Here is a 27451-nt window from a genome sequence, read left to right as displayed (position 1 = left end):
GTGCTGGAGAAGTTTGAAAAATGACCTTGAAAATCCTTGAATTTTACTTTGGGAAAAGTGTCTGAACCCTAATTTTTCTGTTTGATAAATATTTTTATTTATTTTTTGGTCATTTTTAGCTTTTCCTGTCTATGGCAATAACACAAAATCAAAATTTAAAACTCTTAAAACTTCCTGCTTTGTTTACTCTGTGTTCAGCTTAAGCAAAAAAAAGTGGAGATGCACAAATCAGCATTTTAGTGGCAGATTTCCAATCTTTTTTATTTACATGCTAATTCTAGCCCATTTCTGTGATCTATATTAAGTCTAGCTCTTCAGCTTTCCTGCCATGAGTTTTAATAATTATTTAAACTGAGTTTTGAAAGAGCATTCATGATTAGCATGCTAGCTTGTCCTATTAGCTCTGAGGATGCCAGCATTTCTAGCTAGAAATGCAACTTTGCTGTTTCTGTTACCAGCTGAAAGTCTGAGTATGAATGAACAGCAGACATGTTTATAGTAAAAAAAAAAAAACTTTCATTTGAAATATCCTCTTATGTTTATGTTTCCTCTTGCCGTTATTGAAAACCTTACTGATACTAAAACTAGCTAACAGTGGAGCAGCACTAGCTGTTACCTTCATCTGGCTAGCGCTTACATTCTGAGCTTCCAACTAGCTGCTGGTCAAAGTAGATTAAATGTAAAATTGTTCAACTCAGCTCTGCTAATTTCTGTTTATTTCTCATAAATGGTGATAATCTTGCAATCCCATCATTTTCTATAATTAAGGTATAAAAGTCATTTTTCTAAGATCAGTCACTTTTGTTGGGTGTGTTATAGTACCTTTACTCTCACTGTTTTATGAGATTATTTACCCAATTGTACCTCTTTCTTTTTTCTCCTCCTGTGTATTTTTCACTTTCTTTTTTTTTAGCTAAATACCATAAGCAACATTTCAGCAAATGGCAAATAAAGTTATTAGAAGTTTTAAATGAAAGTCACAGAGACTAAAGCTGCAAATCATGTCGATGTTACTTAAAATCAGCACATATTAGTTAAAAATATGCGGTTGTAGCAGTTTAACCATTAAAGTAAAATACAGGATTTAAATCTACAATAGGTCATTTTGATGAGAATGTTTATATATATATATACATGAAACTGTCATTATGTTGTGGTTGTATAATATGAGACTGTCAGAACAGTTTTAATTAAAATGTAACCTGAAGAAAATTCATGATTATGCCTCAAAATACCACATGTAGCAACAAATATCTCATAAAACCATAAGAAAGATGCATGAAAGTTTAAACTGTTATATTTAAACCATCGAATAATCAGACTTCACACTTCCTCACATCAGTTTTGTTTACTGTAAACTGCACAAGACTAAATATGTAGAAAAGTTACGGGGAAATGGCACAGCAGTGTAAAGTTATGGCTTCTGTTGGGGATATTTTGGTTGTAAAAAAAAACAAATAAAAAATGTTCCTTGTTCCTCTTTCTGAGGGTTCTTCATTAGCAAGTCATTGGCAAGTCAAAAGTCTGTACAGGATGTTTGCATGTATAGTATTTGACTCAACTCCCAAACTCAGACAACATAGCTCAGAGGTATTTTGTGCACACTTTGTTTTTCTTTTCTTTTCTTTTTTTCATGTAAAAATTAATGTTTTTACAGATTTGAGGGTTGTAAAATACACTTAATGACACCTAAAAGAGGAACTGTGCTTAGCAAGTGTGGTTACTTAAAATAAAACATTACTTCTGCTCGGTATAGGAAGCTTTGCCGGACTTGGTGTTTCTGCAGCATGTATTGTGTGGACACAATTTTTTTTTTAAATTTCGCATAAGGGCGGGCTATGAATAGTGCGGCCTCACTCGCTCTGTCTCTCTTCTCTCCAGAGTGACTCATACCGCAGCTACCTGGTGCGCGAGGACCTTGTGGTCACCGAGCGCATCGAGGACGTCAAGCCGCTGGGTTTCTACATCCACCGGCTGTGTGACGGAAAGGAAACTTACAGAATGCAGCGCCGGTCCAACCTGCCAGGTACGGACGACGAGCGCTGCAGGTTCACTGCAGAAAGCAAAAATGTCGAACCGCCACCGGGGCTGGATTTTTACTACAGAGTCAATTTACATGCAAAATGCTGTGCAGTAAAAACAAACCAACAAACAAACAAACATGGTGGTGGTAGTGTCATGCTGTGGGGATTATTTTCTTCAGGTAATCTTAGCAATAAAACCCTAAAGATTTGACATTGGGACGACAGCCAAAGCTACAAGCAGATGGTTTAGATCGGAGTGCATCAATGTGCGAGAAACGGCCCAGTCAAACTCCAGACCTGAATTAACTGAGCCTGAAGCGAGACTTTCGTCCTCTCCATTCAATCCGACTGAGGTTCATAAGGTGTCGCTATAAATAGATGAATAAATTAAATCGAGCTCAAGAATTCCAGTTTGCATGATTTATTGTTTTTCTATTTCTACCAAAAACTGGACGATAAAAATCTTCAGTCTGACTCTTTGGTCTCAACTGGACACTTTTTTTGAAGGACAGTTTTGTTTACACTCTTCATGATTTATTTTATTTGTCGTTTCTGTTTTTTTGTTTATTTCTTTTCAACATGTAAAACGTCTTCCAGTTCCGGTGTCAAATGTCACTCAGAATATAAAGATTATTGATCTTTCAGAATGCGATCATGCAATTACCATTATTTTACTTGAAAATGTTCTCAAAACAACAATATTATCGTTTATCGTGATAATTCCTGGGACAATTTATCACCCGGCAGAATTTATCATGACAGAAATAGCTGCAAATGACGGGAGGAAGACTTGGAGCCGTCACTGCAGTGAAACCTGGTTCCATGACTTCAGTAAAACTCACTGAAGTGGTCATAATGTGACAAAAGCAATAAGTGCTTTTGCGAGACGCTGTACGGTTAAAGTTGTTGCAGAGGGACTTTAAATAGCCATTAAACTTCACCTTCAGTCAGAACGATTTGTTTGTTTATGCCAGAAACTCCTGACTGCTGTAAAGTCTGTACAAGAACCTCGACATTATTTGGCATTCAAATAGAAGAACTGAAAAAAATGTATTTGAAAACCAGAGGTATAATATTGTCTTTGAGGTTTCCAAATCATGCTCGGCTGTGTTCTCCCCCCCGCAGCATACTTGTTTTTAGCAAGAGGACCATTTTATGGGGTTCCCCCTGCTTTAGGCTGTGAAGCTGACCTGAACAGCTCCTTTCAACCAAAGAGGAAGCTGAACGCCAGAGCACGGCGTTTTGTTTTTACTGACGACGGAAACAACAAATAAAACATCAAAACTCCTGCGGGCGTAAACATAAGACGCCCACAAGTCACTTCTGGAACCATTTCAGACTCGTATAGGAAGCTGACATGTCTGGTCATTGATTGATCGTCAACTGGAGCATGCAGGCTCTAAAAATGTCCGTTTGCTGAAAGAACAACGCAGTCTGAGCAGTGATTAGGTCAAAAGCTGTACAGAAAATATAAACATTATGCATTTAAATTTAAAAACCTGGTTTGTCTGTAAACCTGTCCTACCCAGAACTCCTCATGTTACATTTCTAACTTCACCTGGTTCAATTTTTGTAAAAAAAAAAAAAAAAAATCTCCTATTGAACACTTTTTGCTCCAATTATTAATCCAAAAATAAATAAATCAACAAACTCATAGACAGTATTGTTTAGCAGCAGATGCAACCTTCGCTACAAATGATCATGTGTTCTCTACAAGAATACTGTATTACTGCATTTTAGGCAATATTTTTTTTTTTTTTTCTTAAAAGTAGTTGAATTATTTGCTCATTTGTGTCTATTAATGTATTTCTAATATCGTGTAAAAAAAGAGGCTTAAGTGGTTAATTGAAAAAACATCTGTGGAATGTGTCGACCTTTTTATTCAATTAACTGATTAATCATCAGAATACTCATTAGAATAATCGATTACTAAAATAATCTGTGGAAAGAGGAAAATACCTTTCCTCACACCTGCCTACTTATAAGCATAATTAACTTTTAAGTGTTGTTTTTTTGTCAGGCGGAAACATCCAGAAGCGCTCCGCCGACGACTGCTTCACCATCCGCCACTTTGAGAACAAGTTTGTGACGGAGACCCGCATCTGCAAGGCCTGATGAGGAAACGGCGAGCGAGCGAGAGAGAGAGGGAGAGAGAGGGAGAGAGGACGGGCGAGACGGGGTGATGGAGGGAGTGGATGAGCGACAGGAAGCACAGAAAGCAGAAAGCTACTTTTGTACAAAATCGTTTCGCCTCCCTTTGCCTCCCAGCTTGTGTCGAGTGAGTTTAGGTTCCAGAGCCGCCGCCGCTGTACGTACGCCTCACCTGCATCAAGTCCGCACCACCTGCTGTTTGTTGTTACCTTAGACGCACTAAGTTTCATTTGCTCCGTTAGAATCTATTTCGTTCGCCGTGGCTTCCTGCATTGCCGCCCTATCGATGTTCTTGTATCCCAGATGCGAGTTGTTTGACACCCTGCTTGATATTCCCGTCGTTCCCAGCAGGTGTGCGACGCCTCTCCTGTTTCCTGTCGCCTCCTTTCCCGGAGGAGCTTTAGCAGCGCACTGTAACGCTGACACGCACGTTTGAACGCACACTCGTCGTCTTACCGCCATGGTCGCCAACATGGACGAACATCCGACAGCTGCCACTCCTCACTTTTTGTAGATATTTCCCAGAGTGCCCTGCTGCTGCTGGGACTCCTCAGTCCTGCTGTGTTATGATTTAGTGTAACTGACAATGAACTCTTTCGGTTATTGTGTTTGTGTAGAGGCATTTCTAGATGTTAGCTAGTGAAGACCGTAAGCTAAACCGGCGGGACCAAGCTAAAGGGAAACGTAGCGTGTTATTTTGAAGGTGAAAAATGTTTATTTGATCGCCTGCTTTGGTTTGTGAATTTGTTCGTGTATTTCATTTTAACCTGAACAAAAAAAAAAGAAGAAATAAAAAAGCAGATGTAATGTGTCGATATTATAGTTGGTGGCATTGAAGTTGTACATTTTTCACTGGAAAACTTATACTTGCTTAGATTTACTTACACAAAACTGTTACGGTTGAGTTTGGAAATCCCTTGAGAAATGGAAAGAAAAAGGAAAAATGTGAAAAATATTTTTGAAATGGCTTTGTGCCAAAAAGCATAAAAAGGGGGAACAAAAGGGAAACGTTGCGAGTTGTTTTAGTGGTTTGTTCTGTGAATCCCACACAGGAAGACAATCAGTAGGAAGTGCTGTAGGCTAGTAACGACGGGCTGCTCTCCAACCCAAATCCTGTGGAATAAAACGAAACAACTTTGTGTGACACTACTGAACTGAATTTCATTTTTGTTGTTGAATAAAGTTGCTTTTCTTAACCTGCTTAAAAACAAGACTTTCCTGTGTGGTTATTGCTGCATCATGTATCACTGCCATTGTGCTTTTTTTGCTCTATAATTACTGTATTGGGTCAGAAATGTAAATTTGTTGTGACTTTGACATCGACACTGGTGGGAGCAAATGGACAACGCTGCAAAAACACAAAATCTGTCCCAAGTATTTTTTGGTCTAGTTTCTAGATATTGGAGATTTTTTTTCAAGTTAACAAGTCCTAAATACTGATTTAAAAAATATATGTTTCACTTCTAACAAGACAAATTTCCCATGCTGGAAGTGAAATAATCAGCCGGTTGAACTAGTTTAATGAATATTAACGACTTATTGGCTACTCATAAGTTAGTTTTGACTTATTTCAAGAGTATTAAGATGTTTGCAATAAAAACTAGACAAAAAATACATTTTGTTTTTTGCAGTGGCTTAGTCTGGTTTGTGTAAAGAAACTAGCCAATCAAAATAGTTATTTAATATCCAGCAGTTTGCTGAATGTGTATAATCATCTAAATATTAGTTATCGTCTATATATTTTCATGCATAATTTGAGCGTAAACCCACAATAAATTCACACTTGCCTGCCCAGTTCTTATTTTTGAAATGCTAATTTTAGCCAACTTGCTGCTTTTAGAAATCATTTCTCTGAGAGCTTTTTTTTTTTTTTTCCGATAAGAGGATGTCAGAACAAGGACCAACCAAATAAAAATAAAATATGTTTTAATTACATATAAATAGGGTAAGGACTTCACATTTCAGATGTATATTTTCTTATATTCACAAATAATTTAAATTTTCACCAAAGGAATGCTCACATTTTATTTGGGGGATTAGTGGTTGTAAAGACGCCGCCTTTCTGAGCAACGGGTACGGAAGCCCGGAATGGACACAAATCGGCTCCTACACATTTGGCTAAAAAAAATAAAACCAAAACAACACGCCGGTTTGTGACTTAGGAAAGTGCGTCGAAAATCCAGTCAAAATGGCTCTTTTTTTACACCATTGTAAGACTGACTTATAAACGCTGGATATTGTGGCGTTTATTCAGCTCACTGAATGGTGGTTTTTACATGTGACGGCGATCAAGCAGTTTGTGATGACCCAAATTTTCAGAGTTCAGAAGGTTTTCACTGGATTTTCGCCATATTTTACAGAGACCTGCATTTTATTATTTTTTTTCCAGATGTGTAGCAAAAGCAGCGATTTGTGGCACGTGTGTCTTTCCATAGCCTAGTTTGTCTCTATGTCCTCTTGTGCGGTTAAGCAGGACAGTCGTCTGCTCAAATTAAAATTGTCCGGCATCTCGGGCTTGCTTAGCCGCCTCCTGAATTCGTCGCTTGTGAAGTAGTACATGATCGGGTCGAAGGCGCAGTTCAGGCTGGCGAGGCAGAGCGTTATGATGTGACTCCTCTGAATCATGTTTCTGGTGGCGCAGTCCTTCAAAGTGGCAGCTTTCACCAGGAAGTCCAGCGGCAAGGTGATGTGATACGGTGCAAAGCACAGCAAAAAGACTATGGTGCAGCACAGCACCATCTTCAGTGCCTTCTTCTTCTCCCCAAAGTCTGGAACGCCCTCTGTCGTCACCTCTTTGAGGCTTAAAACTGTCGAAATTGAACAGTACACCACAACGATGAGGGGGATGATGAAGCCCATTAGTTCTGCGAATGTCATCAGGATTGAGGCCAATAAAACACCGGTTTTTTTCGTAGGCAGCTCTGCGAAACAATACCCTTGGTTTTCTGGCTCGCCCCTTATCAAGGGGAAAGCTGTGCAGGTCACGCAGACAAACAGCCAGCCGAACACGCTTATCAACATGTCTCCTTTCTGCTTCGTCTTGTACTTCAGCGGGTTCACGGTGAGCTGGCAGCGACGCACACTGATGCACACCAGGAAGTAGATGGAGGCGTACATGTTGACGTACTTGAGATAGAAGCTGAATAAGCAGAGAGGGTGACCGAAGGGCCAGTTGTTGTTCAAGTAGTAGTAGATCCGCAGAGGCAGCGACAGCACCTGGGGACAGAGGCAAAGTGTTCAGGAGCGAGCACAAAATCACATCGACTATGAATGTGTTTAGAAAGATTCTTTGTTAAAGGGGCAGCATCATGTGTTTTCCAGCCACATAGAATCAATTTACAGCACAATCAAGTAACTATGTTACCTTCAGTTGTTATCAAAGATGACTTCAAAGAAATTTGACTTCATAATTTAACACCTTCCCGGCCCCATTAGGGACAAGGGTGTACAGAAAATGGATGGATGGATGGATGGAATTTAACACCTTTAAATTGGACCTCTGTCTCTTTAAGAAACTCCACCTTCAGGAAGTCATCACAATATGGCGTCTCTATTAACCCCTTATCATTGTAGATCCAAAATTTCAAAAGGGATTGTCCTTGTTAAATGAAAGCCGGCTGGTTTGTTGCTTATTTTGAGCTCGACTGAAGAAAACTGAAAAATTATTGTGCCAGATCATCCTTCATTTAAAAACACTCTGTGTATTTAGCCAAGTGTTTTAAAAAGTAAATAAAAGTAGATTTTGGTGTACTTTAGACTACAAGTGAATTTATCATAAAATCAAAAGCAAAGCAGAAAGCTTGGAGGAGACGATCATGTTGTGTTGTTTTTGTTTCTGAATATGAAGACACTGCAAACTGTGCATCTTTACAGCCTGAAACTTCAACCTCATCACAGCTCAGTTCATTAATTTGCTCATATTTCCACTCTATTTATCATTATTTAACCGGAATTCAGATATTTCCAACCCAGCTGATGATCTCACTTGATTAAGAGTCACCAAAACAAAGTCACACATGCTAACATTTTGTTGGACTGCATTTAGCTTTGACTCACATTCGCAGTAATATTGTTTTGATGCGCTTCTGCAATTTCACAAGACATATTTCCATCCCATTTTTTTTCACGACTTAAGCCCAATGAATCCTGGCATTGTTGTCTTGGGATATGCTTTTCCTGGAAGAAAAACATTTGTTGGTGGAGCAGCCTGGTTGTTCGGTACGTACCAGTAGTTATCTGACCTCCTCCTTAGGGTACATAATGTTGTTGGACCGAATGCAGCAACCCCATTACCCTAACCCACAGGCTTGTACATCAGACAATAAGCATCATGAACTGAACAGAGCAAACCTGGACCTCCTTTGCAAACTGAAGTCCTTTTTCTCAGGTTTGCTTCACGGATGAATGTTTTTCTTACGGCTACACCGTTGAGTTGAGTTCCCTTCTCATTGTGGAAGTGTTCTCTAAACATAACCCCCAAGCTCTACGGTTGTTTTCCTTCCACTGGACATCCCGCCAATCATCCAGGGTTTCTTTCCAACCACATTATCTTCCTCCAAGACGATGTTTCCCGACTATCATTTCAGTTGTTCTTGGACGGGTCTCAGCCCAATTTCAGACGCTTCTACAATTTCCTGAGATTTCTCTGCTTGCTGCCAATGATTTGACCTTTCTAAGCCAGACTAACAACTCTTCCACCTATAGGGACCGTGTGTTTCAGGGTCACAGGAAATGGGAAACTACTCTTGGCACCAGTTGGGATTAGATAACTTCTTGCCAGCTTAAGTATAATCGCCCATGCAGTGATTATGTAATAGGAGGCTTCTGCTTATTTGCTTAGTGCAGGTTATTTCAGCTGATTTTAACTCTGCCTGGCTGGCATATTGAAAATTTTAATCAGGAATTTATCAGCTGCAGATGTTAGCAGTGGTTTTTACAACCTCTGACTTAAGTCTGTTAAGTTTTAGTAGTGGTTAATGCTCTGGTTTCTGTGTTGAGTTCAGTTGTGCAGAAAAGTCAGAAATTACAGAGACATTTCATAATTTATTCATATCTGTGAGTTAAGGGACCGTCAATGAAGGCGGTTCGACATAATTATTTTTTTTATATCAAAGGGAAAGAGTCCTTAGAGTTTTTTGCTCCACATTTTCAGCAACATAATGTTTGTGATCATTTGTAAGGTAAGGTAAGGTAATTTTATTTATAAAGCACATTTTGTAAAATTGGCACTACATTTTAGCACAACTGCTTACTTTTCTGCTTTGAAGTTAAAACGTGTTTTGGAAAATAACATAACCTCTTTTTTGCATCGTTAAATCTATCAGCAGATGATTCTTCTTTAAAATGCCAATTAAAAAGCACAGTTTTATGGCAGCCAATAAATCGTATTCCATGTTTCCCCAAAAAACACAAAGCTGAAGTCAAAGACCTCGACGTAACCCTGGGAACGTGACAAAGAGGGTGATGTCACTGACATACGGCGCTCACAGCCGCTGTTGCAATAGGTGCATGCAGAGAAGGCATTGCGATTTCATTTGCCTGCTGTGTTGTCAAGAAAATTGTTAGCGCTTTGCATGTTTTGCATTGTCACAATACCAAAATTTAACAGACTGTTATGGATTCATGAGACAGGCCAACACTTGTAAGCTTGTGAAAGCAACCGTTTGCATTTTACTAAGGGGTACCTGAATAAAAGGAGCTGAAAACATAAGCACACTATTCCCATCTTTCAGATATTGAATTTGTAAAAGATTACCCAGAATCCCTTTCCTTCCGTTTCACAACGTTGCACTCCCTTGGGTTGGTCTGTCACAGAAAAATCCCCAATGAAAGACATTAAAGTTTGATGTTGCCTAAATGTGATAAAAGGGGAGTAAGACTGCTTTTCCAAGACTCTATATCTGGAGAGATGATGAATAAGATATGAATGTAAAAGCTCCGCAATCAAATTCTGAGTGAGTCCTGCTCCGTTTTGTTTCCCAATAATTCAGTTTCAAGTGTTTGTCAAAGCAATTCAGCTTCATTTCAGCTCCTTTTTCTGCTCTGAGCACTTAGGACGGAAAGTAGCACTTTAAAAGCTGCACACCCACTCACAATCTGCTTTCATCCAAAACCCACAACACAATAGATAACTCCATTAAGAACACTTTATTCTGAAATACGTCCAGAATATTCTGCTCCCAATCGTTTTCCTCCTTGGGTTTTATGCCTAGGGCCAACAATAATGACCACTTTTTAGTTTGTTTCTAAAAGACTGAACTAACATCAGTTCATAATTGCTTCAGCTTAGGATTGCTAATGTGTAGAAGTGTCAATTTTAAAAAAGTTAGCTCTTTCACTAGTTAGTATGTTAATCGATCTACTCATTTTGTCCCATGTTGGTAACACTAGTTGTTGTTTCTTGTTCTTGCGCTTAGATGATGGTACAGCTGTTCTTAATCGTTGAAATAGGTGTGAACTGTATGATCTGTACTGTATGTTCACGTCTTCATCTTACTGTGTTTGTATCTTGCACTCGCTGCACTTCTGCTCTCAAAGAATTTCCCTTAGGGAACAATAAAGTGTATCTGTATTACCACACATAATGTCTTATTGTCCTATCTAGATATCTTATATATCTTATAATATCACATAAATAAGATTGGCAAAGGTCTTGTTGACTATCCTCATGGGTACAGAGTTAAATGTTATCCACTACACGCAGGTAGATGATGTGAACAGAGGAAAGGAGGAAGTCAGAAGGAGAGGGGCGGTGTTACCTGAAGCAGATCTGCCACAGCGAGGTTCATCATGAACACCACAGCCCTCTTGGTTTCCCGTATGTAGATCCTAAACACCCACAGTGCCAGGACGTTACCTAGCAACCCCGGTGCCAAGATAACGCTGTACACCACAGCGTAAACTTGGTGCTGGTACTCATGCAGAGCATCATCCCCAGAGCAGTTGGTGAGGTCAAAGTTCTGCCCAGAGCTGTCATTCATCTTAAAGATACGAGGACGTCTGCAGGAGGCTGGTATCAGAAAAGCTGTCTTTGGTTTGTTGAACGTTCAATCTGGGCTCCCATGCCGTCCGTTGTGGAGAAAGGAGTCCATGCGGTGAGCCGTATTCCCGGGAGCTTCTCAGCAGCTTTATAGACGAGAGGAACGATGTCTTCAGGGGAGCTTCGTGTCCAACGCTGATAGTTTGCAGGTCTTCGGATCAGTAGAGGATAGTCTGACGAAAGAGACGAGAGTGAGTGGATTGAAAGGTGACAAGTCTAAAATCTAACTGCTTTGGTTGCACTGTCGCCAAAGCAGAAACATAGTTTGTCTCCGCTTGGGGTTTATAACTGGCCTTGTGTCCTGGAGAGCATGTAAAGTGAACTTCACTGTCTGGGAACAGAGTTATACGTTTGTTGAAACAGTTGAACTGGCCCTGCCCCTCAACATGCACTAATAGATGAAATATGCTCGATGTTTCGGTATCAGCCTCGATTGGCCACAGGATTTGCATACAGCCCAGCTGGCCATCAGGTTGTTAGAAAGAGCTCTTTCAATGATTAAACACTGATGTCATTGTCATACATACTGAAGTTTTCGTTGAATTCCTAACATCTGTTCATCCTGAGAAAGTGCTTTATCAGGATCCTGTCTAGTAAGTTAAGGCAAACTCAAACAGATGTAGATGTTACATGCTTTCACACTTCTCCACTTGCACAACAACCCACCGTCAGCCTGTGTCAAGTGTCTAAGCACTAGCGAAACCACGTTAGCTTACACAGAACAGGCGCGTGGTTAGCGGGACATGCAACGCTACCCTGAACCCACACAGTTTGATTCGATGGGGATCTCTTCTGTGGGCAACACCCCACACAGGCGTTCTGACACGTGAGGGGATAAAAGCAAGCGAAACTTTCAGATGACATTTCACAGAGCAGAGCTGCAGATGTTTACCGCCCCTGGAAACAGCAATAACTAGCTTTCTGTAGACACTTGTGGGTGTTGCAGTATGTGAAGTGTACAAGTTAAGCTCATTTAAGCTTGATGCTCTTCACTTATTTCGTTGTCTCTCTTCATTTAAGCAAGAACCACAGTGGTCTCGGGGTTATAGGTATGTTTCTAAGCATACACTTTCTACAACAGGTTTGTTAAATTGAACTCTGCTTACGAAAAAACATGATTAATCACAGATAATTAATGATTTAGCTAGGAATCGACACAGAAAAAAGGTGGGGAAGGTTTTAAGGAAAAGATGGAGACTAGAGGAGAGAAAAGCGCTTACAAAGAATACAAGTCTGTCTCTAAACCTTCAGGAAGAGAAAAAACAAAACCAATAAGCCACAACAATAAACAGCATATCTATATATAATAACAACAACAATTATAACATCACTGGAATGTACATGATACAAGTTAACACAAGCTGTATTTAGTGACAGCCACAGTCCAACCGAAAGAGTATCTCAGGAAATTTCATTAAATATTTTAAGATTTAAATTGGCAGCAACATTTAGAACAACTACTAGTTTAATTTATAAACATGATCATATTTATGACAGTCTTACTCTAGTCAAATTAAACTATTATTAATCTGAGGCATTAAAAACCTTTGGTTAATTCAACATCTATCACATTACAATGCAGTGTCTTACACTTTTATAAGCAGTTACTAAATAAAAGCAGATTTTTTTTAACTACAGAAGAAAATATTAACTGTAATAAGAAATCACTTTTTTATCATAGTTGCATGGTTCCTCATACTGAATCCAACTACCATTTTTTAAAGTCTTGCATCAGTATTGCAGTGTGGCCTCATAAAATGTTAAGTATTACTTGAGGAGTATCAGCATGTTTAACTTTGCTCTGATTCGTATAAATAGCCCTGGATATTTCTACTTAGATCTTTCACTGTCATATTTACCTATTAATAAATGTTCTATATCAACTTGATTGAGTGACATGACTTTTGTCAAACTTGCTGGCAACATGTGTTTTAGCTTGTTCGATTTCTCAGGTTATCATTATTAAAGAAGAGGTAAAATGTTTACAAAAGCTTGACGAGAATCTGCGTTGTTAAAAGCACGACTGAAGGAAGATACTGCCTATACAAGTATTCTCCTTTAAGTTCTGCAAAGAGACTTGGATTTAACCTGAGGAGACATTTATTTATTTTACAAAAGGTTTATTGTGTGGGATTCAAACAGCGGCATTTTGTATATGAAATTTTCAGCGTGGATACAGTGAACATCTGTTGCCCTGAATGCAGCTGGAAGGGACTGGTGCATGAGGACCGGATCTCCTGTGAGTGTGTTGGGGTCAGGAAAAGGCCTATGTGCTTTCACTGTAGTCTTCAAAAATCACACCAGTAAAAGATGCTACACTTGTTAGTTGCTACTTAAAAAAAAAAGGTGAAGAGAAAGTCCAAAACACTTCTTAAATTTGGCAATAAATTTGGTAAGTTGGCAACATATGGCAGAAACGAATCAAAAATACACTAACAGCACACTTCATTCTTGTATTATTTCTTACTGCAATAAATAGTAAACATTGCATCACCTGTGAGTAAAAAAAACTGTACATAGCTGTGAATAAAAGCTAGTACCGCGTAGTGAATAGAATATATATATTATTTTGGTTTAGCTGACAAACTGCTGGTTTCTGCTGTGTTTGCTCGAGCCACCACCACACTGAAAAGAAAACAACCCTCCAAGGTACAAGATCCCACGCAGCAAAATGGAAGAGTAAAACATACCCTGGAAACGGCCTCTGGTTCATTCACCTATAGGCTTCGGTTTTACTGCTGCAGCTGGCTTCCTGATTACTTATGTCCGTGAGGTCTCTGTGGAAGTTTCTGTGCTCGGAGTCGGCCTCTTTCAAAAATTAGCTGAACAAGTTTGAGGGGGTGTAAAATGACTAATAGGGTAAACCAAGAGAATAAACAAAACCTCTGCTGGCCCAGATTTTTGAAGTGCTTTTTTTGGGAGGGGGAAGGAGGTGATACAGTAGAGAAGGAGAGGATTAGAGCTAGAGATATAATCTGCTTGTTAGGGTTTCACTGTTTAGAAGAATTTAAAGAAGTGTCTCCGTTGCCACACGTGCCACTAAAAAAAGCTTTAATATCAAATCAAAACAGAATCGCACAATAAAAGGTAAGTACAGATTTAACTTGATCAGTTATTAGAGCAAGAAAAATAAATACAAAATATTTAAAGTATTCAACATAAACAAATTCAAGTTGGCATTTTCATTAATTCTCAAAATTGTAGACAGTTAGGTCCCAAACTATTCATACTCCTGCCAGATTCATATCTAATATTATTTTCATTCAGTCAAGTTGTACAAGCGGTATAATTTAGCAAAAGAAAAGAAAGATCCTTATTCAGTGGGAGGAAAAAAATCTCAACTGACGTCAAAGTAATCAAGCCGTTCTTTTAACAGTTTTCTACCAAATCAAAATGGCGCCGGGTGTCATGGCTTCCCGTCTCTCGCTCTCTCAGTCCTGTATTGTGTTCTTTGATGTCTCTCTACGAGTGATAAATACCCGCTCGTTGCCGGCGTGTGAGCGACGAACTCTTCTCAACGTCCGTGACTCGCTGCTGACGCTTCCTTTGCGCCGGACAGCGATTTGGAGGATCCCCACACCGCCCCTGGCGTCGGTACCTGAGGACCCGTGTCGTCGCGTCCCAGCGTGGATTCTTTCGAAACGGAAACCCTGGACAAGTAAGTGGTCACGTGCGGAGGCCAGCGCTCTGGAAGGCGAGCGCCGATCAGATCTTAGGTCGTCCTCAAACAGCCTCCTTCCTTTTTAACAGACGTCATCGGCTCAGTTTTGAATTGTTGGTAACCTAGGCAACGGGACTTGGCGTTCTTAAACGCAAGGTCGATATCTAGTAACATCTAACGTGCTGAGGACTAATCTGATCCTTATCAGCTGGACCTCATGTTCTCAACTTAGGTTGTCATGTGGTTCTAATCATAGTGGTTTATCACCCAGCTAAATATAGTGATATTTTTAATTTCTGAATTGTCAGACATTCTGTCATTGCTCATAATGACAGTTTGATAGTTGGGCATTTTTATGTTCACTTGTTGTGAGGATAAACCAGCCAACATGTAAGGGACACCTCAATTTCTTCATCCCAGGCTTCTGAAAGGGGAAAATGTCTCCCTGTGTTACCTCGCCACTGCTTAAAATGAAGCTGGCTGAAGTGCTCTACCCATGATTCTTCAGTACACACCCTCACCATGAACTTGAATACTGCAACTTTTGAACTATTGGACTCTGGCACTCTGGTAAAGAATCCCCCCCGGCCCCCCCAAAAAAAGAATCTTATGCCTTGGCTCAATGAGAAAATCAACAATCTGAGGGGAAATTGCATAAAGTCCAAACGCTGCTGACGATGATCTCGATTAGTTCTAGTTCTGCGGGCTGGTTGGCAACTTATTTCTGAAATTTCATTATGAGTCATTAAACTCTTATTTTAAAAAAATTTCCAACTTACTGAGAGAAGACCAACCAGTGGAAGTGGAAACTAATTCTGATATTTTTGCCGTAATGAGACCTGTGTCTGATCTTTTCATGACAGTCTGAACAGTACAGGTCGGATTCTTTTCGAATGCAGCCCAGGCCACTTGGGTATTCGATACATGTCCGATTCAAATGTGACCTAAGAGATGAATATTACCCGAGCGTCACTGACACTCGGGTCAGTGACGCTCAGTGACGTCACTATTCTGCGTTCTGATGCGTATGGAGGACCAAAACTAACACAATTAAAAATAAATGCAGAAATTGAAATTTTTTCGTTTTTCCTTTCCCTTAAACGTATTTTTCGTCAAGAAATGAAAATTTGTTCTTTTGTCTTTCCCTTACATGTGCGTTTTCGTCAAAAAAATATGTGTATATTTTGTTTTTCCTTTTCCTTTCATATGCGTTTTTGTCAAGAAATGTATATATTTTCTTTTGCGTTTTCCATAAACATGTATTTTCATCAGGAAATGTATATTGTTTTGTTTTGTCTTTTCCTTATACAAGCGTTTGTTCTTTTGCCTTGCTTTGTCTCCGTTTTCTACTTTTCCTTGTACTTGCGTTGTCATCAAGAAATGTTAAATGCAAATGAGGGGCGGTGTCATCAGGCTTTAGCTTCTGCTGATTGGTTGGTTAGCATCACACTTCATTTAGCTGGAAGACAGATGGCTGGCAGCTTATCAGTGAGCTGGAGTTTAGCAACTTTATTAGAAAATAGTGTTATAACTACTGACTTTATTATTTTTGGTGTGGACGCTCAGACAGAAGGTCTTTCAGTTAGCGGCTCAGAGCTTCACCGTTGGGGTTTTCATAGTTTGGACGAAGCGGCCGCTGAAGTTGGCTTCTAATTGAAGTTTCAGGAGTCCTCCGGTTGCCTGGACGTTGCACGGAAAGCTAATTTTTGTTTTGTTTGTTTTCCAACTACACTCATATTTAATCATTTGGAATATTAATGAAAAGTTAATATGTTTCAAATCAGTTGTAGATTACACAGACGGATGTTTCAAAGCTTTTATTTCTAATAATTATGACTTGTTTGGTTACAGCTAATGGAAACATAGCATTTAAGATTACAATATTACTTTAGAATAATAATATTAGAATATTACTTAAGATTAAATATGTTTACTTTTCGCTGCTAAAAGATACTCTTAATCTAATATCTCTTCAGAAGTCATTCTAATTTATTTATTAAATATGACTGTACTTATAATACACCAAATGGAGGCACCGATTTTAGCCAAGGTGTTGTTTTTTGTTTTTGTCAGAGGTATGGTGTGTTTGCACCGCGCATTAATTAATATTCCTATTGTGTGTATGTTTTCAAAGGTTGGTAAACTGGCACAGCAAACCATCCTGTGGGAGTTCCTGCAGGCCTCTGTCTCAGTGTTCGCCTTCACGGACCACCAGCTTACAATTTGAGGATGTCAGAGACTTTCACTTTTCATAAGGGAACATATGTGCCATAAGCTGTCAACAAATACTTTGTTTGAGCCATTTCAGTTGGGTTTTAGGTCAAACCTCTCCACAGGATTGGCTTTAATCAAAGTATTAAATGATCTATTGGTGAATGGAAATGTTCTCTCATGGTTGGGATCTTATCTGTCCTGGAGATCTCAGAATGTCAGCTTCAAAAATGAGCTCTCTGTTCCCCGTGCTGTGAGGCATGGCGTCCCTCAACGATCTGTGCATGGCCCATTGCTATTTTCTCCCCATCTCCTTCCTCTCTGTCTTCTTTTGCGTTCAGTTAGCGTGACCTTTCACTGCTATGCTGATGATCTGCAGCTATGTGAGAGGCCTTGCTACTCAGAACTGGAGCATAATTACCGTCCATCTAGACAATTTTATTTTCAGGTTTTCCCACAAGTGGTCTGGCCGTATTTTGGTGAAATACAGGCAGACTGAGTTTTGACTTTTAAATCCCCTCCAGGGTGCCAAGCAAATCCTCTCAGGCAACATATCTCCTGACTCCCCCCTCCTCACTGGATACATTGTCATAAATATTCACTTTATGAACTCAGATTTGATCTGGAGATATTTTATTCCACCTAAGATCTGTCTTAAGTGGCTGTTGTGTTGCACATTGACGTTAATGTTCTAAACATCCTTTTTCGACCTATTTTTGTGTGTCTGATTTTTGGTAATTGGACCGAATATAAGACCACTTTCACACAGCAGGTCTCGATTCTCAATTTTAATTTTTTGCCGAAATCCAATTTATTTTTAAATCTTTTGCCTGGTCGTTTATGCTACTGATTAAACTCGACCTCACTGAGATTTCTGTGTGAACGGTTTACGACCCCAAAGCAACCCCGCATGCGCTTCAGAGAAATGTTGACGTCACGCAGGAGCACATTGTTTATGGAAGTAATAATGGATGGATGGAGCCGTTTGTGGATGGATTTTAAAGCTTATTCAGCATTTGCAGCTTACAGTATTATTACAGGATTATAACAGGAGTGTAGCTAATAAAAAGAAAGCAATTCCTTTTTTCTGGAGGACTAACAAATTTTGTAGAGAAGCCTGTTTAGATGTGTAGTAAGAGCCAAGAGTGGCAGGATTTGTGGTATGATGCGCTTTAGTGTTGCAGACTCCTTTCATAAGTTCATAATCATAGTTTTCAGCCATTGTTTGCATCCCGATTCACCACAACTGGCCCTTTTTCTGGTGTAAAATTATGAGGTGTGTCTCACATCGATGACGTAAAAGTCGGATAAAACGAGCCGTGGCGCTTTCAAAACAACTGGATACATATTTGAATTAGTTACACATTTGAAAGTGGCTCGAATAGGATTTTTTTGGAGTGTGTGAAAATATCAGAATTGGTCCCATTCAGACTGTGGTGAAAAGTTCAGATATAGGTCACATTTGTGACAAAAGAAGCCATCGGCTGCTGTGTGAACGTAGTAACGAAGTAACAAAGGAAAAGTTGTAAGAACTAAAGATCCATGTGCCATTTAAAATGTAACAATGAAATGAAGGTCTCTGGTCTGTTTGGATATCTGGGTGCATAAAGTCTGTCTGTCTACGTTGTTTGGATTCAAAGAGAGAGCCCCCAACGGGACTTTCAGTCCTGAGAACACATTTTATTCCATTGACCTCTGACCTCATGACTTATCGTCCACTTATTCTCACTTTTACAGCTACTGTCTATCCCAGTCAACTTGAAGTAGCCTTTACTGTAACTCAACTGGCTTTCATTTCCTCTTTGAGTTTTGCTGTGAATTTGAACGTCTGAGCAGTCTGTCGAAACCGGTGACGGGTTGCAGCCTCTGGCTAATGTATCGGGGCGAAACCGTGCTCCTCTCTATGTGACAGTTATTGCTTTTATTTAGAGACGGGGTTTCAAACGGAGAGCTGTGTGTCAAAGGTCATGTGTAAAGTAGAAGACGATAAATACCTTGGGTTGAAGCGTTTCAGTCCAGAGATCTTGCCGATGGAAACATCAGTTTCATCAGCTGTGATTCACCTCTCTGTGGGCGGCTGTGGGGGTTACACCTTTTCCATGCAGTCATGATCAGCGGCGTCAAATAAAGAGTAAGGGAACCCGGGTCTTTCCACGTGTGAGCTGTACGAAACGGACAAAACGTGACAGTCCTCATGAAACACACTCCCGACTGGACACAGAGTAACACAGGCACCCTGTTGCTGACACACTCAACAGAGCAGGCGCTCCTCAGTTTGAAGAAACATACGAGATCCCCCACAAGACATGACTCCATGCTCAAGGCATCCAGCTCTTTCACACAACTCATTTCTTTTTGCCTCTAGAAAAAAAAAAACATAACACAACGAAAAGAACATTTATGGTCATTCTCACCTCTCTCTCCTCAAACTTTTACGCCATCTCAGCATCAAAAAGCAGAAGGGTGAAGCATCAATTCCTTTGTCGCTCTCTCCGTCCCCAGCGTGTCAGCTCCACCTGTTTTCTCACCCAAGTTTCAGAAACACTTTTTGTGTGTCTATAATTTCCTGTTATTTTCTCATTTCATTGTCGCTGTGCGTTTGCTGTCTGTCTCTATCTGTCTCCAGGATGAAATGGGGATTTTAGCACACACACACTGGGCTTCCTGTGTAGTGAGAAGAGGAGTGGCTTGCGTTTTTTCTTTTTTCTGCTAACACTACTAGTTCTGCTATTGTGTTCTTTGAAAGGAGTTTTGTGTGGCTCACACTTATGCCTGGCTCCTTTCAGCACCTCAAAAAGAGCAAACTTAAAAATCTTATTTCAGAAATGTTATCAAGTGTTATTTTAGGAGTCTGACATGTTGAAACGGATTGACAGCAGGAAGATAGGCGGTGGGTACATTATCTGTGTTTCCAGGGGTGGGCTGAACTCATTTTGATGTCAGAGGCGGTTTGGCAATTTTTTTTGTTTTTTAGCAGATGCATGAGAGGAGCAGGTGGGCGTGTGGGGGGGGGAGGCCCAAACGGTTATCGTTTTTCAACGCATCTACAGCAGCTGCCAACTTCAACCACTCTCTCTGAGAGGAAATGCAATGAAGAAAGAAATAAGGTGCTGGTTTTATTTACTTTTATTTATTTATTTTTTTTCCATTTACCAAGTGTCACAAAGAAAAAGACTCAACTCAAAGCAACGGGAAAAAAAAAAAAAAAAACTCACTGGAGACAAATATTAACAGACACATAAGACAAAAAGCATCGCTTGTATTTACAGTAAATTGCAATTCACTGACATGTGGCTTCTCTCGGATGGCTTATCTGAAATTTCTACATACAGCGCAGGGAATTAACAGGCCTGAAGAGAAACGTTTGAGAACTATTATGAGGAAACGTGTGGTCGTTGTTTCTTATTCCTCCTTTCTTCTTTGTCGCAGCCTTTCAGAGCTAGGAACATTTGATCAAATCCAAACCTCACATGTCAGCGTAACTCTTGCTGTCCGTGGGCAAGATTCTGCTTTGCTCCCAGCCGGCTGCCCATTTCTTTTTGCATAACAGCATGTCACATCAGTCCAGTTCAGCTTAAAATATTACCTGAATAAAGACAGCAGAGCCTTGCAAAAGAATTCGTGCGTCTTTTTCATATGGCCACAGACGTCAGCGTATTTATTTGTTTTAGTCGGGCGTTGATGTAAAGTGGAAGGAAAAGTATATTTTTTCAAGCAAATGTGTGAAGATTGTATGTTTTCAGAGTTCTTTCTGTGATGCCCCAAAATAAAAACCAGTGGAACCAGTCAGATGTTATTCAGATTATGAACAGCGTCATGAAGATTAAGGAACACATTTAGGGCTTTTTGGTTGATATCTGATATGCCGATATACTAAAACTCAGTTGGCCGATAACTGATACCAATATCAATATTTTTTCCTATACTTACTTACTGAAATTATATGACTTTTTCTACTGTGTAATTAAAATACTGCATAATCTTTGCCAATTTAGCCTGCTACCAAATGCAAATTCTAAATGGAGGTTTAATATGATGTAACACTTTCAACTAGCATTATTTTTAATAATGCTCGTATTCATGACATTTTCTCTAAGACAATGACAACGATCAAACAGTGCAAGTTTGTAAATCTTCACAAAACTGAACTCAACCTTTTCACAAGCAACAAGTGAAAAATACATCAGTCGTGCATTAATACTTTATGATGTTATGCTGCAGGCATCGTTGTCACTGGTTTGTCATATAAAAAACAACACTTATATCCGTGAGTTATCATATCGGTGGACTGACTGATGTTGAATTTTACAGTTAATATCATCCATGCCAATAATATCGTGCATCCCTAATCACAAGCACATAATTCAAGTAGATACTTGTGGATACGTTTGAAGTTGGGTTAAGATCCAGAAGATCTCATAGAGTTCAAATCGTTTTCTAAAAAAACAGGGTGGAGTATTGCAAAACCACAAGTGAGGCAAGATGTGGGCATCCTAAACGGATAAAAAAGAGCGTTAATCAAAGGCGCCAAGAGACTCATGGTAACTCTAGAGGAGCTTCACAGATCCACAGCTCAAGTAGGGCAATATTTTGACTGAATAAGCTCTGAATTATTCAGCTTTCATGGAAGAGTGGCATAAGCTGTAGGAAGTTTCTTTTACTTTTTGCCACAAGCCATGAAGGCCGATGGTCCCCTACTGTAGGATACATGACTCCCTGTCTTGATAGGTTCAGATGCCCCTCTGGGTTGTGACAGTGGAGAAATACGGGCAAGCAGGACAGTGGGCCTTGTTGAGCAGGGTTGAGGACGGGACACAGTGAAGATGTGGTCCGGTCAGAAAAAAAACCCAAAATGTAACTTTCTGGCCTACAAGCAAGCATAATTTGTGTTGGAAAGCTAAAGCTGCACATTGGCTTGAACAAACCATTCCCTTGGTGAGACACGGGAGAGGCAGCACCATGCTGTGGGAAGACATTCACTCATCAGAAACTAGAAAGCCAATTGGAGGATGGAAAGATGGACGGCACCAACCTGTTAATGGGGCGGTATTATGTTTTCCAGGCACATAGTGACTTTTTATAGTACAATCAAATAACTATGTTACATTCAGTTGTTATGAAAATTGTGCATAAATCACACATGACTTAAAAAGAATTGACTTTGCAATTTAACACTTTGAGATTAGGCCTTTTTGACGCTCTTACTTCATCATGTCATCACAACAAAGTTTCTATGTTAAGCCGTTAACAACGTCCTTCAGCTGCTGGACTGAGAGGTTGTTCATATAATAACCTTCACAGGTGTTTGCTAATTGCTGCTGTCACTAGTCTGAAGGAGCTACATGGAAGTCGGTCCTTGGTGAGAACAAATGTTTTGGTAACCGCGAATGGTCACCATAGCAGATTAAAGGATTTCTCAAACATGAATAAAAGAATCAAGGTGACACTCTCCTCGTATATTTTTGACGAGGGAATAACATTATAACGTGACATAAACCTTCAAAAAGTAAATTTTACCTAATACCGTCCCTTTAAGAGGACTGAGAAAACTTAGACAGCAGATTGGGTTAGATTAAACCTTGTTTATGTGAATGACCCAATCAAAGTGGGAAAACCAATTCAATTGAGAATATCTGACTTAAAAACCGATGTCCACAGATGGTTCCACTTTACAATTACGCACTTGTTTTTTTCTCAAAAAAAAAAACACAAAAATAGAAAATTAAGTCTGGGACCAAAAAAAAAAAAAAAATGTGAAAGACTTCAAGAGGCAGTGTGAATACTTTTGCAAGGCCCTGTGGGATCTCCTCTCTGGGATGCTAATCCCTCTCGGAACAGGTGCTTTCCATCCTCAGCAGCTTGGCTTGAGTCTGACAGTCTCTCGGGGAGCTCGGCGAGGACAGGAACGAGTTGGAGAAGGACGAGGTGCGCCTGAGGTGCATTCTGAATTCGGCGTTCAGAAAGTAATACAGCAGAGGGTTCAGGCAGCAGCTCATGCTCGCCAAGCAGAGGGAGATGGGGTGAAACTGTTTGACGGCCAGCGTGGTGGCGCAGTGTTCAATAAACCTCTGCGAGACCATCAAGTAGAGCATGAAGTTGATGTGGTACGGGGCGAAGCAGAGCAGGAAAAGACCCGAGCAGCTCAGCACCATCCGCAGGGCGCGCCGCTTCTCGCCGCTGTTGGCGGGCTTTTCGTGGCTTTTGTCCGCCTGGCCGTTGGAAGTGAAGGACTGGAGTCTGCTGCGCATTGAGGTGCCTGGACCGGCGGAGTCCTGCCGGTCCTGCGGCTGGCTGTGATTGAGGGACCAGGCTATGCGGATGGAGCAGTAGCTGATGCAGACAAAAGGGATCAAGAATCCAAACAGCTCGCACATGCTGATCATGCTCACAGCCAGCGGGACGGAGATCTTCCGCATGGGCAGGTCCTTGAAGCAGCTCCCGTTGCTGGACGGGGCGCTGGCGTTCAGACTGCACGTCGTCGTGTTTAACAGCGTGGGTGTGGTGGAGGGGTGCGGGGCGTGGCTCTCGTTGGCGCTGGACATGGCGGTGCCGCTTCCGCTGCTCCGCATCAGAATGAAAGGCGAGCAAGCGGCAGCGACAAACACCCACACCACCACGCTGATGAGCAGGTCGTAGCGACGCCTCCAGCGGCGCGCAGTGAACGGCTTGAGGAGGAAGCCGTATCGCTGCACGCTGATGCACACCTGAAACAGAAAGAGCATGAATCACACGGATATTTTTAGAAACCCGACAAAAGTCATCTCATGACTTTCTGCTCTTCTCAAAGTGGCATCATAACTCTTGAGCTTTTTGCTTCAGTTTAGTCACGTTTCGACCACAAACCTGAGAGATTTTTAGTGGGATGTCGTGTGATAGACCAACACAAAGCGGTGAATAACTATGAAGTTTAAGGACAGGTGGATGTGGGTATCAGAGTAGTTTTCGGAAATAAACAACAAAAAGAGAAGAGTGGATAGTTTTTGAGTCCGTCACAGCCGTCTGCTTTCAGAAATAACCTAATTATTAAGGAAAATCCACTCATGTATGGATTCATTTCAGTGTAAATTCAACTGTTCCTTTAAAATAATGAACAAACGGCATCTGAAGATTAGTGAACAGTTCGTGGGGAAAGTTGTGGGGAAGTTTAAACCAGAATTTGGTTATAAAACTTAAATACCAAACTTTACAGCAAAGGGCAGCATCATCAGTAACCAGGTTTAGGTGGAGTAACCAAAAATCATACTCACATAAGAGTAGAACTACTTCAACATATTGTTTACACTAAAAAAATAAAAAGTAGCCGTCCAAGAAAATGAAAAAAAGTATTTGGTAAAAGGGCTGCTCAAGTAACATAGAATCTGATTTAATATTTTAAAGTGTCGCAATCAGATAAACATTGTGTAGAAATGTAAATGTAAATGTAAATGTAAAGCAATTCTGGCATTTAAAATACTAAAATAAAAAAAATTACAAATAAATACAAAATAATAAGAATTTTTCATATCATATTTTAACAATATTAATCTTTACAAGAACTTTATATTTACAGTAGGTAATGCTAGAATAATTTGATGTACTTCCAGTGAGAATATATGACTGTGGATAGAAATTAACATTTCCAACAAAAAGCTGGTGTAAAAACACAATGTCTCACTTTACTGTAAACTCCAAATGTGTGTCTGTGTCTATTGCTTTTTTGGCTAAAATATGTTTGTACTTTATTCATTAAAGTTACTTGTGTTGGATAAAGCATCTAAACATATTATTAAAGTAAGACTAGAAATGATGTTATTACTCAAGTAAAAGTAAAAAGCACAGTCCTGTAAAAGTATCCCTAGAAAGTCATTTCTGTTCCCCTGAAAGTGACTCAAGAAGCCATGAAGAGCAGGAAAGATGACAAATAGCAAGACGAATGAACCTAATTCTGGAAGAAAGATTTTTAGATCCTGCAAGCCCAAGTGGAGCAGAAGTTGACCTTTGACACTAAACATACGACCAGAGCTGCAACTCATTTGCTTAGACTAGTGTGTTACAGGCCTGTTTTATGATTCAAATGACAGCATTTCCTCTTCACCATGCCGTCAAGTGATGCAGAACTCTGATAATCATCCATTTATTTAAGTCAGGTGTGGGAAAAAAACACATGCAGCATTGAGAAACACTGGTTTAGAGCAAAGCATAGAATGGCCTAATCAAAGCAGAGCTCTAAATCTGAGTGAGAATCTTTAGCAAACATTTTTAAAGAAGGTAAGGTAATTTTATTTATATAGCACATTTTCAGCAGCAAGCTAATTCAGTGATTTACATGAATTAGAAGGAAATACAACAAAACGACAAACCAAAGTAAAGAACAAAGGAAGAAAACATAAAACAAAAAAGTTTAACCCCATATTTAAGGAGAATTAGTCTGTGATTTATAAACCAGTAGGGCTTTCTCTGGATTCTTGTTCTGATAATGTTGCTCTAAAGCAATGAGTAGTTTCTCTTGATAAACTAATAAGTTTCTCTGGATTCTACGTTTATTCTAATTCCTGAATATATAAACTAGATGCTCCTGTTATAAGTATAAATACTCTACAATTTATAAGCTAGAAGAAAAACTCCATGCAATCTGGCGACGCTTAAGTTATTTTGTCAGAAAGAACAAACAATTCAGGTGGTAGAGACAAAGTTCTGCTAACTTTGTCTCTACTTGAGTAAGTCGGACAGGAGCAGTTTCAGGTTTCAACCCTGTGCCTCATAACTGCTTAAAAATAAACTAAAAAAACAATCTAAAATAAACTAAAAAAACAATGACTGTGGTTAAAACAGTTAAAGTTCACATCACTAGTTTGGCTTTAGATATTTAAAACAATATCAATCAATCAATACTGATATGAAGCACTGACATATTGTCATCCAGCTATAGTTTATGGCTAGAACTGGACAAAAATCCAAACAATTTCAAAAGGCACCGTGCTTACTGTTTGACTTTATGATGACATAAAACGCTAAATTTCATCAAACATCTCTGTTATATTTTAATTTAGTTTAATTTCAAATAAAAAAAAAAGAGAAGCACTCTTACCAGGAACACAATTGCAGCGTACATGTTTAGGTATTTGAGGTAAAAGCAGAGCAAGCAGATGCCTTTTCCGAAGGGCCAGGAGTGTGTGAAGTAATAATAGATCCGCAAGGGCAGAGAGAGGACGTGGACCAGGTCTGCCAAAGCCAGGTTTATCATGAATATTACCGCTTTGGTCTTCTTACTGTGGGACGACACAGAGGAGTCAGTTAGTAACTGCAGGATCATTCGCTATTGTGCAAGAGTTTTGAAATGCAAGCGGTTTCCTCTGGTTTTAACGCCAGCAGATACAATCAATTGAAGGGATCTTGAGCAACTTTGTGTCTTTTGAAGGTCTAGCAAAAACAAATTACTTTAGCCGATTAGGGTTAGGGTTCAACTCGAAATGAATCGTGAAGAACGTTTGCGCGTTTACCCGCCTGACCTACCTGAAGTGTTTGCAGAGGACCCAGAGAGCGGTGGTGTTGAGGAAGAGGCCAGGGACGAAGAGCAGCAGGTAGAAGTAGGTGTACATCTTCTCCATCGTGTGCTCCCAGCTGGACAAGTCATGGTTGCAGGATGGGTTGTTAGAGAACCCCTCTGTCGCTCCAGTTTCGTTTACAGTCATTATGTTTTTGTTCTCTTATTAAAAAAATAACAACACCACCGAGGGCGGGCTTGTCAGTTCATATTGTTAGTCAGCATTACCGCTGAAAGAGAGAAGGGAGAGAAGAGTCAAAGTACTGAAAATAAACGCAGTGAAAGTTGATCTGACCTGTTTTCAAACTCACAAAAAGGTGAAACATTTTCATATGAACTCATTCTGAGCAGAGTTAGTCTAATCGTCGGGGACGTTTTGCCAGTTTCAAACATTTCCAAAACTAAAAGGGGTCGTCACTCAGCCCCACATCCTCACGTGAACTTTCGGTTTCGTATTGAGCAGGTGTTTTTCTTCCTACGCGCTGCGGCTCGTCTCCAGCAACCCGCTAACGGGAAAGTTCTAGCAGCAGAACATCTGCTCCAGAACCTGTTTGTTCACATTTGCCAACGTTTTTTACGTTTGCTCCCACATCTTCTGCAGCCTGCTGTGTAAATGTCCTCACAGCAACCGGTTTAGTGAGTTGCATAAAACTCTGATCTTTTATTGCAGTTACACAATCCCTCACAGAAAAAAAGCTTTATTTAGGTAAATCAGTATATGTTTATGAGAGTAAAAATAATATACAGTTGTTAACTCTACTGTCAATACTTTCTAAAAAAAAAAAAAAAAAAAAAAAAAACCCTCTTTGGGATAAAAAAAAATTTTTTTTTTCTTAGTTTTT

General features: G+C 39.9%; 3 protein-coding genes and 1 long non-coding RNA gene across 5 annotated transcripts in view; 1 reads left to right on the top strand and 3 right to left on the bottom strand.

Moving 5' to 3' along the window:
- The window catches only part of LOC106964395 (integral membrane protein 2A), a 15171-nt gene extending 10727 nt beyond the window's left edge, over positions 1–4444 (top strand). Inside the window, exons 5-6 of the mRNA XM_015059914.1 lie at positions 1882–2026; positions 4045–4444. Coding sequence (XP_014915400.1) covers positions 1882–2026; positions 4045–4139 — 240 coding nt within the window. The 3' untranslated portion in view covers positions 4140–4444. The remainder of the gene's footprint in view (positions 1–1881; positions 2027–4044) is intronic.
- A 1640-nt stretch (positions 4445–6084) lies between these two features.
- On the bottom strand, positions 6085–19724 carry gpr174 (G protein-coupled receptor 174). Of its 2 annotated transcripts, XM_015059913.1 has the most exons (4): positions 19501–19724; positions 19081–19248; positions 10934–11387; positions 6085–7391 (listed from the first exon to the last, which is right to left on the bottom strand). In XM_015059913.1, the coding sequence occupies exons 3-4, from the start codon at positions 11153–11155 to the stop codon at positions 6612–6614; spliced, it is 1002 nt and encodes a 333-aa protein (XP_014915399.1). In that variant the 5' UTR covers positions 11156–11387; positions 19081–19248; positions 19501–19724; the 3' UTR covers positions 6085–6611. The 2 variants fall into 2 exon arrangements, with proteins under 2 accessions (XP_014915399.1, XP_014915397.1); XM_015059911.1 differs by lacking the exons at positions 19081–19248; positions 19501–19724 and adding an exon at positions 14694–14995.
- Positions 19725–20197: 473 nt separating this feature from the next.
- The window catches only part of LOC106964400 (uncharacterized), a 27119-nt gene continuing 19865 nt past the window's right edge, over positions 20198–27451 (bottom strand). The window contains exon 2 of the long non-coding RNA XR_001428413.1: positions 20198–22274. This is a non-coding gene — a long non-coding RNA (uncharacterized LOC106964400). The remainder of the gene's footprint in view (positions 22275–27451) is intronic.
- p2ry10 (P2Y receptor family member 10) overlaps positions 20492–27451 on the bottom strand; it is a 13919-nt gene continuing 6959 nt past the window's right edge. Inside the window, exons 2-4 of the mRNA XM_015059919.1 lie at positions 26579–26839; positions 26154–26334; positions 20492–23790 (exon numbers count right to left, since the gene is read on the bottom strand). Of these exons, the coding sequence (XP_014915405.1) occupies positions 22906–23790; positions 26154–26334; positions 26579–26757 (1245 nt within the window). The 5' untranslated portion in view covers positions 26758–26839 and the 3' untranslated portion in view covers positions 20492–22905. The remainder of the gene's footprint in view (positions 23791–26153; positions 26335–26578; positions 26840–27451) is intronic.

The sequence above is a fragment of the Poecilia latipinna genome, unplaced genomic scaffold (assembly GCF_001443285.1).
Source record: "Poecilia latipinna isolate Pla-1442-1.1 unplaced genomic scaffold, P_latipinna-1.0 Scaffold1668, whole genome shotgun sequence".
NCBI classification, from domain to species: domain Eukaryota; kingdom Metazoa; phylum Chordata; class Actinopteri; order Cyprinodontiformes; family Poeciliidae; genus Poecilia; species Poecilia latipinna.
This window is presented reverse-complemented; position numbering and strand designations above follow the sequence as displayed.

What these genes read in the sequence shown, in the direction of transcription:
- gpr174 (XM_015059913.1), bottom strand. Translation starts at nt 11,155, where the DNA reads ATGAATGACAGCTCTGGGCAGAACTTTGACCTCACCAACTGCTCTGGG. An exon ending in CTGTGGCAGATCTGCTTCAG is followed by an intron (nt 7,392 to 10,933) that starts GTAACACCGCCC and finishes CTCTGTCCCCAG; the next exon opens with GTGCTGTCGCTGCCTCTGCG.